Source organism: Schistocerca nitens, chromosome 11 (genome assembly GCF_023898315.1).
Source record: "Schistocerca nitens isolate TAMUIC-IGC-003100 chromosome 11, iqSchNite1.1, whole genome shotgun sequence".
Lineage (NCBI taxonomy): Eukaryota > Metazoa > Arthropoda > Insecta > Orthoptera > Acrididae > Schistocerca > Schistocerca nitens.
The window spans coordinates 52243525-52256351 of NC_064624.1; the positions used below are offsets into that span (position 1 = coordinate 52243525).

At 42.6% G+C, this 12827-nt stretch overlaps 1 protein-coding gene across 2 annotated transcripts in view; it reads right to left on the reverse strand.

Annotated features, from left to right (window-relative positions):
- Positions 1 to 8444: 8444 nt before the first annotated feature.
- The window catches only part of LOC126212808 (uncharacterized), an 88967-nt gene continuing 84584 nt past the window's right edge, over positions 8445 to 12827 (reverse strand). For both annotated transcript variants that reach the window (XM_049940215.1, XM_049940216.1), the window contains one exon: positions 8445 to 8833. In XM_049940215.1, the coding sequence (XP_049796172.1) occupies positions 8605 to 8833 (229 nt within the window). In that variant the 3' untranslated portion in view covers positions 8445 to 8604. The remainder of the gene's footprint in view (positions 8834 to 12827) is intronic.

Below are 12827 nucleotides of genomic sequence, written 5' to 3' on the forward strand. Positions count from 1 at the left end.
GCTATTTACAATTTGTAGAGAAACCAGATGGCACTTATAAGAGTAGAGGGGCTCAAAAGTGAAGCAGTGGTTGTGAAGGGAGTGAGACAGGGTTGTAGCCTATCCCCGATGTTAGTCAATCTGTATATTGAGCACAAAAGGAAAATATGGAGTAGGAAGTAAAATCCATGGAGAAGAGATAAAAACTTTGAGGTTAGCCGATGACATGGTCATTGTGTTGGAGACAGCAAAGGACCTGGAAGAGCAGTTGAATGCAATGGACAGTGTCTTGAAAAGGGGTTATAAGATGAACATCAACAAAGAAAACGAGGATAATGGAATGTAGTCGAATTTAATCGGGTGAAGCTGAGGGAATTAGATTAGGAAATGAGACACTTGAAGTAGTAAATGAGTTTTGCTATTTGGGGAGCAAAATAACTGATGATGGTCGAAGTAGAGAGGATATAAAATGTAGACTAGCATTGGCAAGGAAGGCGTTTGTGAAGAAGAGAAATTTGAGGAGGTACTGAATAGAGTTGGGGAGAAGAGAAATTTGTAGCACAACCTGACTAGAAGAAGGGATCGATGGTATGACATGTTCTGAGACATCAAGGGATCACCAATTTAATACTGGAGGGCAGCGTGGAGGGTAGAAATCGTAGAGGCAGACCAAGAGATGAATCCACTAAGCGGATTCAGAGTAGGTTGCAGTAGGTACTGGAGATGAAGCTTGCACAGGACAGAGTAGCATGGAGAGCTGCATCAATCCAGTCTCTGGCACAACAACAACTTGGCTGTCTCTTCTATGCTTTCGTTGCCGGTGATAGGAGGTAGAATAAATCATTGCCCGCTTTTTCGCTGTACGAATATGCACGAATTACATGATTTTTGTGTCCCAGTTTGGATCTCTGATACCCAGATGCGATTCTGCAGCCAGATCCAACGATCCATACAGCTCTGTCCTCTATACATGTTATGAAAATGGATGTATCTGCACATGTTGTTGTTGTTGCGGTCTTCAGTCCAGAGACTGGTTTGATGCAGCTCTCCATGCTACTCTATCCTGTGCAAGCTTCTTCATTTCCCAGTACCTACTGCAACCTACATCCTTCTGAATCTGTTTAGTGTACTCATCCCTTTGGCTCCCTCTACGATTTTTACCCTCCACGCTGCCCTCCAATGCTAAATTTGTGATCCCTTGATGCCTCAGAACATGTCCTACCAACCGGTCCCTTCTTCTCAAGTTGTGCCACAAACTCCTCTTCTCCCAAATTCTATTCAATACCTCCTCATTAGTTATGTGATCTACCCATATAATCTTCAGCATTCTTCTGTAGCACCACATTTCGAAAGCTTCTATTCTCTTCTTGTCTAAACTATTTATTGTCCACGTTTCACTTCCATACATAGCTACACTATATATATGTGTGTGGGTGGGTGGGTGAGTGTGTGTGTATATGTGTGTGTGTGTGTGTGTGTGTGTGTGTGTGTGTGTGTGTGTGTCGGTGTGTACACCCACATCTCCCTCTAAACCACAGTGCCGATTTCAAGCACACATAGTAGACGTATTGCTTACTGCCTGAAAATCACCGCACGTTGGATGAGAACTACGCGCCTAATAAAGGGGTGGGGTAAGAAAGCAGTGTAACCCATGATGTGTGAATACCCATACGTTAGTCATACAGTATTAGAGCATATGAGCTCTTAGTGTCTTGCAGCAAACTTTACAAACAATTTCAAAGCTTTAGGAAACTTTCACGCTGACGACCCCCAGAAAATGACGGAAGGAAAAAAAGTTAACGCAGCAAAAATGCCACATGAAGAGTGATGTTTTAATTTATTACTTATTTACCAATACCTGTATTCAAGACACACTTTCCACACAGTACTCACGTCTACAATTGAATGTACCAAAAAATTACATCATTGGAGGACACACAGTTCAGGAGATATTATGTCATAAACACGGAGATTAATGAAAAAATACTGCATCATGCTACATGTTTAGGTATTACTTTGTTGCCACTAAGTCTATTCACCACACATTTCGCAGGCAGTAGCCACATATGCCAACTGGCAAAATTATGACACTGAACATCACACAGTTACGAGATGTGAGCTCATTAACATTGAGCTGCCTGAAAATGGAACTGCAATGTAAAATTTACTGGAGATACAAGTGACATACATGTACAAATTCGTGCGAAAACAAGTATATGTGAAATATAGTTCAGGCATGTACTCTTGCAAACCTATGCGTAAGACTATCATTCTAAGCCCTTGGAACGAGTTCAGCCCAATTTGGTACACCTCTTACTTACAATATGGAAAGAAATATTGTGGGCGTCAGAACAACCAGCTTCACACTGGGGTGAATGTGAGAACATGGAGAGAGAAGACGGGAGGAGGTGATGGACACAGAAAGGGAATAGGACATTAACAGGAAGAGGGGTAATAGGAGACTGCTTAATATAAGATTGAAATAAAGACATACCCAGTCAATATTAGGTTCTCGGCCATTAGTATTCTATGAAGGGATCCGTATTCAGTAATCCTTTAAGAGCATGTGCCTCTTTTCCCACTATGCAACCTGTTTGATACATGTACAGCCATATTCTCTTGCCTAGATAAACTGTCACCATTTGCAATGAAAGAGTCAGCAGCTTGTGGTCTTTTGGCCTGCTGACTCTCCCATCAGGGGGCCCTGGTTTCGATTCCCCACCAGGTGCAAATCTCAGCACTTCGCGCCTGAAGATGTCACGTGGCAGGTGTGACGAATTGTGTCATTTGATGACAGCCACTGTAACAGTAAATTTTTATGACAATTCGTAAATGTGTGAGATGGTTTTAAACTTGGCAGGGTACAGGCCAGAGTGCAACAATTTCATTCTTTTGGTTTTCTTTTTCTAAAAACATAAGACAGTGTTGTATACCACTTTACATCCACTACACTCGTGCACTCTAGTATCTTGCCACTGACATGCCAGTGAACTCAGCAGCTGATTTACAGGTTGCCAGAATAACACGCGCCTCTATTACTGGCCTATAGGATATCGCGCCGGCACCTTCTGCAATATTGTGGCCGTTCTGCAGACTTTTTAGACACTTCCATTGTCAGAAGTGCACTGGAAGCTATACCTGAGGAGCATGACCCAAGAAGAAAGAGTATGATGGCTGCATGGATACTGGTATTTTAAACAACGTTTTAAGGAAGAGCTGTGCAAAACAAAAACAGAACATAGGAAGCAATTCGTGGAGGCTAACTTAGAAACTGATCCCTGGAGTGTACCATATAAAATAGTCTGCGAGGAAATACATTCACCACCAGTGTTATCCATAGTCACGTTCAGAAGGAAATACTCGCTACAGAGGAAACACCACTTACGTGCTGCCTGATGCCCAGGGAATCCAACAGATATGGCTGACTATGGCTGTTGACTGGGGTACCATGAGGGCAGATCCAGCAACAGAAACAACGATCTAAAAGTTAAATGCATCAAAACAAATGCACAGAGAACAAAATGTGTTGTTTTGTAGTAGATCAGTAGCTGGGTAATTGTTTAAGGGTGTAATATAGCTTTGTAGTAGTAGAAGTAGCTGTAGCTTTTTTATCAGAAATAAATTATACGTAATACATAACTACCCTAGGAAATGTGATTTGTATCGCCTACTTTAGGTTTCTATATACTAGGCTGTAATTTATGAAGAATAAATAAAATAAACAAATATCAGAACTGCACTCTTGATAGGCTGCATGCTCGCAGATGCTGCCACCTTGTGGCCGAAACGGAACACACCACTCTTACCGTCCAGCTGGCTTTGGCCATCTAAAAATTTGAAAAAAAGTAATACGCTTCAATGGAATCAATATAAAAGCAGTCACTTCACACTGAATGTAACTATTTCAGTCATAATATAATCCGCATTCTAGAAAAAACTGTGATTAATCTTGTCTGCAACTAGAGGAGCATAAGTGTTATTTACAAATCCTAAGAACAATGGCTGCTTGGAGGGAGATTCTATTGCTCTAGGCATCTTTACATGCTCTCTGTGCGCTCACAACTGAAAAGTGCGCATTTGATGGGCATACTAGAGACACCTGTAACACATCTATGGAAAACTTCTCTGGATTTTCACTGTGATTTGAAATTCATGACACATCAATGGTCAGTCCACATTAGGAGTGATCATATGTACGATTCAGTAGAACGCATGACACCTGACCCATGCAAATGTTGTGGCTGAGGTGGCATAAGAAATGTAATGAACTGAATGTAGATTCATCATAATGTAAGGTAGAGTATTAGGAAAAAATCTGCATCCATAGGCGTCTGTGAGGAGGCGGAGGTGGCAAGACGGTGCTTGGCACATGTACTGCAAGAAAATGTGCTGGCAACTTTTCCCCTTGTGGTGCTTGTGCAGCAATGTAGTCACTTTCTTTGGAATTGTTTCAAAAACTATTTTTTTTTTCATTCCAGTCCCCAAAGATAGAAAGTTTTAAAATAAAATATTGAATCGCTCCTTGCAGGATGAGATGGTCCCATGGTCCCTGTGGATAGGTTCCACATGCCCATTTGCTAAGCATTTGTCGGAATTATCAAGGTAGGTTTAACTTGCCAATAACTTCAACTGCGGGAGCACATACTGAACTAATGAGCATTCAGAATTATTTGAAATCATTTCAGTGTGTCTTTGTGTTCAGTGTGATACAATGCATAGACGTTAATTAGTGAGTCTGAAACAAGAAATTTTGCTGTTAAAAGATTCATGCAGCTAATTTTGGGTCTGAGCCACTACTCCTGCACCTTTTCAGTGCTCTTCGTTATGATAAGTGCAATTTTACTGACGTACTGCAAAATACAATGATGGCAGCTTGAGTGGTCATTGAGCTTTCTTGCAGGAGTAAGAGCTGTTACAGAATGACAGTGGTGCAAGAGTGACTTGCTGTAATACCTATAATCACAAATGGGTCAGAGTTTGTCCATTCATTACATCATATTGGCATTGTAAATGACCTAACTTCTAAAAAACTAGAGAGGAAGTACAATTTCGTAAACTATCAAATTTACATGAACTATTACAATTAAGTACGTTTCTTAAAAAAGGATCTGATTAACTTTTTGTATTAACACTTTTTGACATTATCCAAATTCACAAAGTTTTAACATAAAAAATTTAGTTGAGGGGCCTAAGAATGTTTACACGGAGGCCAGAAAGTCTAGTGCCATCCCTGGCTGTTGGTACGTGCATCAATATGGAATAGCTGTTCTTTTACGAAAATACACACCAATTACTCTGTCTTGAGATCTGTTTAAAGTCAGAAAAACTGCGCAATCTGAAATAAAGGAATTAAATAATGTAAGAAACACTGTTCATTGCATTCATTTCCTCTTTAAAGTAACAAACCGTCATAAGACTGCTTCACTGTTTATTTAACTCAACAGTACAACAGTGAACTTGCGGTGTGTGCCTTTAAAAAATACTGTATAACTGTTGCTCATGAACATCAAGAACTGTTTTCTTATATACATGTAAAAGTTAAATTTTATTACCTGTAGTTTGATGACTTGCTTTAACATCTGACTTGTGTCAAGGTTTGTGTGTGACTTGAAATTTGTTTTGCTTTCGTGAGCTGGAATTTGATCCTCAGTGTTGTGTCTCAAATGAAACTACAATTACTCCAGTTGCTGCAATTTTTTACGTGTAGTACAAACAACAATCATATAAGGACAGGATTGTCTTCACATTTTGTATGTGGCATCATTAATTTCAAAATGTTACTATGTCTGGTGAATGCTTTAAATGGACATTTTGTGTCGTGTAAATTTTACAACTAAATTCGCCAATTTTTTTCTTTATTCTCTGTTTTTATTTCATTCCCTTGCTACATTCGGGCAGGGGAGGGCTGTCAGCAGCACAATCTGCTGCTCTTCAGCTCAGAGATAATACATGAATTAAAAATGACAGAAAACAAATAAGGTAGTAAAAGGGGAATATAAGAACATAATGGGGCTAAAAATACACTGACATGGAGGGTTTCACTGTGGGACACAGTTAAAAAAGGCCCACTTGCAAACAGAAACTCACTTGATGATGTACGTAGCACTTAAAAGACACTGGAGTCACAAGCCCAAGACGAAAGTAGGCCACAGCATTAAAATCCACACCAAAACAACAGCACTTCAAAAACACTGCACTAGGTGCGGCACGCACGACAAGGATTAAAATCATGAGAAAGAAACTAGGAGAGACCTGCTGACAGAGGGGAGGCCTGAAAGAAGGTAAGAGAAGGGAACGGAGGTGGCAGTGGGGGGATGGGGGGCTGGAGATGGTGGGATGGAAAAATGGGGTCGGATGGCACACCGAGGAGCAGGAAAGGGGAGAGGAAACAAGGCTTAAATGACAGTGTAGAGGCAGGTAAAGGTGAAGTGGGCCTGGTTGTAGGATTAGATGGCGTAGGTGTTCAAATGGAAGCTGGAGGAGGTAGCAAGGGAGTGTACTGGAGGGTGTGGGGGCATTGGAAGGGGTGTATATTCTGGAGGACAATGATGAGTTAATGGATGATGTCTTTGGCCATAGGGGGTGGGCAAAGGGAATTAGGGTGGATGGGCTGATCGGTGGGGTGAACGGTGACAGTAAGCTCGGCGCTGTTGAGAGGGGTTTTGATGTAGCATTTGTAGAAGTACATTGGAAGGGATTTATTGCAGGTCTTGCAGTAAAGAGGAGACGCAAGGTTAGGACACTGTTTTAGAAAGTGGGTGGCTGTACAATGGAGGTAGGTTGCGGGTTTCTGCAATTTTGGGTGATGTGATCATTGTATAGGGGGCACCGTTGGCAGCAGTAGGACTGCGGAGGCAACAGTGAACAATGAGAGCTCCCTGAGTGAGATGATCAGTAGAGGAGGCAGACTCTGTAAACATGTGCATCAGGAAGGTAGGGCCAGAGTCGTCGTAGATGCCTCGGGCTGAGCGGATTTCTAGGTCATGTGGGCATTCAATAGCACCAATACCTCTGGTAGAAAAGGAAGACAGGGCTCATCGGGACTCAGAGATGGGAAGACTGGAAAGGACAGCAACGGCGACGGACGACAGCAGTGGTGGCGGCAGCAATGGGCACCGGCATTAGCTGGTGATGGGCCCCATCGGTTGACGGCGATGGCACCAGGAGTAGGCAGTGATGGCACCAGGAGTACGTGGCGACGGCACCGACGACAGGCAGCGTTGGACAGCAGCAGATGGCGATGGGCACCAGCAGTTGGCAGTGACGGGCAGCAGCAGCATCGGGTGGCGTTGGGCGGCAGCAGCAGATGGTGATGGCAGCGGCAGCAGGCAACAGGCAACAGGGGGAGCTTCCAAAACATCGATTCCGCCCAAGAGAGTAGTCCAGCAGCAAAACTCTTCTGGCTTGGAAGGCGTGGGTAGCCAACCCGCGGGAAGATAAATTCCCCAAGTTTCTGCCATGTTTGTATTAGACTGCCAGTGTATGAGGATAGACTGCAGTTGCTGTCTGGTTCTCAGTTGCAACGCAGCGTTTAAGCATTGGAACTGCTTACTATACTGTTTTCTAACTCATTTTTGCAAATTGCAAGGTTTTCTATGTGGATAGTCATGTCACAGAATATTACCAGCACAATATAGTGGGAAGGCGTGACATTCTGGTGTGTCGCAGAGTGGGTGAGAGCCACTGTTCTGCAGACAGTCACCGGGCGCAGTGTGGGTGGTGCCAGCAGTGGTGTGGTGGGTTGCGCGGCGGCCCCTACAGGCGCTCAGCTGATGCGGCTCCTGGCTGAGGGAACTGCACTGCAGACCGACGGGAGGAGAATATGGAAGAGAGTGGGGAAATTTACTGTGTTATCATGTAACATCACAGTAAAGGTCCATTGTCTTTAGTTAAATGTGGGCCGATTGCATAGTTCCCGATGAAAAGTGCATTATGAGGTGTGAATATTGATACTAATATGACGTTGTAATGAAACAAAGGAGGTACAGTACTGTACAATGTTTGGTGAATATGCAGAGGTTAATAGTCTGATATCAGAAGTGACAGAACTCATACACAGTAATCTCAGTAGGTTGCAAATTACAGCAGTTTGATACAGCACCTTTAAGGCTGCCATGAAATACTTTTCACCAATCGGATATTAGAGTATTAGAGTAGTTGTTTTTATTCGCAATGAACTGAGTTATTTTTCAGTCCCCTTTGTCTTTTCCAAAGTTAGCCCAGAAGCATAGTCTACACATTTTTGCCTATTGTTAATTTACCTTTACCTAATGTCATCAATAAGATTGAATCTCTGAATTCTTTGGTTAAAAGTAAGAATATTTATTGCAGAGGAGTTCGTTGGACTGGTTGCCTCACGACAGCATCACCATCATCTACCTCTCGCAGCACTTCTCGGCTGAGATCCAGGGTTGTGCAGCAATCTGGAGTTCTGCCCTCCCCCCCCCCCCCTTGTCGGCCCCCCACCACGGGCAGCGCAGCCACCACATCTGCATGACTATTGCATGGTGCACAGTGTGCAGCGGCATCCTCCAATTGTCATGCCTGGCATTTGGGTCGGCAGAGGGCACAACAGCAGCTGGGCCATAGCTGGGTGACCATTCACTGCGGCCATGTACTAAGGCGTCATCTGCTGAGCTGCTCCTGCCGTCCACCACTGCACTCCAAGAGGCACCTCGCCCCTTCCACGTGTCCCTCCCTTGCTGCGAAGTGCAGGGCGGTTCCCCTCCATAACAACCTCCCACCCCCCATCTCCGTGTCGTTCCCTGCGGTGACCAGCATCCTCAGCTCCCTCGCTGCCCCCTGCACAGCTGCCTGGAACAGTCTACTGCCTCTCTTCTCTGCAGACAAGCTCCTGCAAAAAAACACAGAAATTCCCACTTCTGCTACAAACACATAACACACAAACGGCGAGGAAAATTGCCATACTAGAAAACACAACAATTCTAAATACAAATCTGTCCTAAAACTAAGCTACTATATTCCCCTCCTACACTACAAAGCAGTGTGGAACTCTGCATGTATTAAGGTACTGCAGATCTGTTCTATCCTCCTTACAAGAAAATCTTCAATCATCATCAAATTAAAAATTACTTTATACTACCTCTGAATAAATTAGGTTGTCACATTTTGTCTCATTGATTCGTCGAAGTCAGCCCCCTCGATATCAGGACGCTATAGCTAACACATCTCTCATCTCTACTACATCACACAATTCTTGCAGCTAATACTAGTTGTCTGTCTGCAGTTTAACTACCAGAGATTGTAATGGTACTTTAATTACGTAACCATTACGGCAGCTCACCTGAACCTCTCGATACCAGCAATATTCTACTGTGTTTCTGTAAAGTAGTTGACATATTTCTGAGACAACATTCAGATTTGATTTCATTAATGTAGAGGTACTTTGATACATCGATATGTTTATATTGCAATGATATTATTCTTATGTGCATTCTTTCTTTTGTCACTATGATCTTTGTCGTACTTGTAACTCTGATTTTTGGGTGCGTAAGCGATTATTAGTTGTTAGAGAGTCGGACCTTGAGAAAGTCCAAGTCTTGGACGTCATGTTGGAAAGACGAGTATTGTAGTCAGCTTACAAAATGTGAACTTTAACAGTGAGGAAGATGTTTTCAATTATGTTTTGTATTGTGAAGTGATGTTTTGTGTGTTCCGTGATATTGCAACAAAAGCAATAAAAAGGAAGTGTAAATTAAATTCGGAGTGCTGATTATTCTTTTACATCACCATTGTGCTAACTTTCAAAGATTTAATCTTCAAGAATGGTTTGTGGAACACATCTATAAAACTTTTGAATACAGCAGAATAAAACCTAGGCCTCTTTGCATCCGAGCTTGGAATCATCACCACCTAGATTTTCGACGATTGAGCCATGAGTTCACAATGAGACCAGTGTGGGAAACACGAAAAGATGAGTGCCTAGTCTATTCATTACTACGTGAAATGACTTTATTAACTGAGCTCTAATGACACCTGCCACATAATAACTTTGTTGTTGCCCAAAAATGCAGTATTTAGCAGCGTGAGCAACATCACAATCATTATTAAATTTTGACCTTTGTTGTGGTAGGGTTGTTAGAAGGTCCACGCAAGAAGAATCCTATCTCCAGGTTTTCAAACAGGTACTTCACTGATCGATGAGATTGCAGGATTGCTGCTGGATCTTGTAGACTTCTTGCCACGATATTTCGGCTGGCAATCGTCCAGCCATCTTCAGGTGAGTGTCCATCACTGGAGACTGCAAGTTCCCGGGGTCAGCTTTAAGCAAAATATTGGCACAAAAACGCTTGCGCATTGGCCTCCGTCACGGGAGCGTCCTCTATCGAAATCTGCACTCTCTGGAGCTACTGTTCTATCTGTGGTGCGCAGGCGCATGCGTAAAGGTGAAAACTACATGTCCGCCCTCTGTCGGAATTCTCGCCTGCATCGCTAAAAACAGACGTCAGATGTCACCAGACGTGTCATTATGAATAAAATGTCTTCTCTCAGAGGAAATTAGAGAGATCACCGGATCCCAAGCCTTGTCCAGTTGAAAATGGCCATCACGATTTATAAGATTTTGCGCTAGGCGTATCTCCACAGATTCTTTAATTACTGAATCCCATAAAGTTTTCACTGGGGCCAAGATTTTCGTGGCAGAAAAGTCCATAGCGTGTCCTGTGGTAATACAGTGCTCAGCTACGGCCGACTTACTGGGCCGTGAAAGGTGAGTGTGGCGTTCATGTTCAACGCACCTTTCACGTACTGTGTGTGTCGTCTGACCGACATAAGCTTTGCCACACTTCCGCAGACCCAGATCGTCCTTTACTGAACCGAGAAGGGCACTAATCTTCACCGGTGGCTGGAAGATCTCTTTAACTTGATGTTTCCTTAGGATCCTGCCTATTTTAGATGAAAGGTTACCGACATATGGAAGGACAATCACAATTGCCAGCCGAAATATCGTGGCAAGAAGTCTACAAGATCCGGCTGCAATCCCGAAATCTCATCAATCATTCAATACGCCAGGAAAACTTCAAGAATCACAGGTACTTCTCTAATATGCAGCCAAAAAAATTTCAGTCCGTTGATTGGCCACTTCCTTTACACAGCCTCACTAAATACTGAAAGTCTCTGATACACAGACAACAATTTGATCAAAAAATTTCAGACATAACAAAGAGTTAGTTTATAACTCCTCCCCCATAAAAAAAACTGTGTGTCTGTGTGTGTGTGAGACTTTGTGTCCCCAACAGCATGTGCACCTGTGTGTAACATGTACTATCATGCTGAAATGTATCAGAATGACCTGAATTGTGCTTTGCCTTATTTATATGCAGCCCACATACTGAAGGTCCTCTACTCTCTTTTTGGTACAGTTATTTCAGTATACAAAACAGTTACTGCAAGTGGTCACAAGTGACAGCTGCTCTGTATGGCTATCAGTCTTGATGCAAATTAGTGTCACAATAATGCAAATATCATGAGACAGTTTATTACAAATTACACAGCCATTACATTTGTAAACACAAACTTATTACGATGAACGACACTTAGAAAAACACCGAGCGAGGTGGCGCAGTGGTTAGCACACTGGACTCGCATTCGGGAGGACGACGGTTCAATCCCGTCTCCGGCCATCCTGATTTAGGTTTTCCGTGATTTCCCTAAATCGTTTCAGGCAAATGCCGGGATGGTTCCTTTGAAAGGGCACGGCCGATTTCCTTCCCAATCCTTCCCTAACCCGAGCTTGCGCTCCGTCTCTAGTGACCTCGTTGTCGACGGGACGTTAAACACTAACCACCACCACCACCACCACTTAGAAAAACTTTCACTTTGAAATTATAGGAAAAAAAATTAGGATCTGAGAATATAATACAGCAACTATTCTTCCAGTTAACTACAGATGAAATATCTTAAATATGGTTTCAGTCACATGCAACAAAGAGTGTGCATGCTGAAACTTTAAATGAGATGACAAAGTTATGTGCTGACCAGAGATTCGAACCCAGCACTTAATTGGCTGCTTCACTAAGTACAGTGAAACATTAGAAATCCTAGTGAGAAGACAAACTGAAATGACAAGATAAAAAAGTTTTGCCTTACTGGGCTTCGAAGCCTGCAACCTATCGACAAAGACTTCTAGTCACGAGTAGGTGTTAAATATTGGTTTAAGTCGTCAGCAGCGAAATGTATATGTCTGAATTCTAAAAAACATAACGAAAATTTGTGCTGACTAAGAACTGAGCCTTACACGTATTGTTGTTGACTACATACAAAGATACTGACTATTGAATTCCTTTTCACCAGTGGCTAGGAGTGGTATGTTTGAAGCTGACAGAATATGAGTAAAAGTTCTGTGTCTGAATTGGAAGTCCAAACTAGTAAACATCATTGTTGATAAAGGCCACAGGCATTGAAAACAACAATAATTTGTCACGTGTAATTTGGTGTGGGCATGTTACAACTTGAAATTACAGACCAGTGTTCATACCCAGATATGTGTCTTTTGTGAAGATCTTGAGGACTTTGCAATCATGGGAAAAAAATGAAACGATGGAAATGTATCATCTCAAAGGGATCAAACGTAATGAAAAGGAAAATTTTACTTCGAGTCCCAGCCCAGCACCAATATTTTCCACATCTCAAACTCAAATACAATAAGTGCCCTGTGACACTGCACGGCAATTGGCTCACTGATAAAAAAAATTATGTAAGAAAGGTGACAGACTTTCAACCTGGCATGACTTCCCCCTGTCAATGCCCAACCTACATTGACTCTTCTCCAGTTTCCTAGATGTGGACAGATGCTGTTTGTGCTTGCTAAAAATGATAGTGTGATGTGA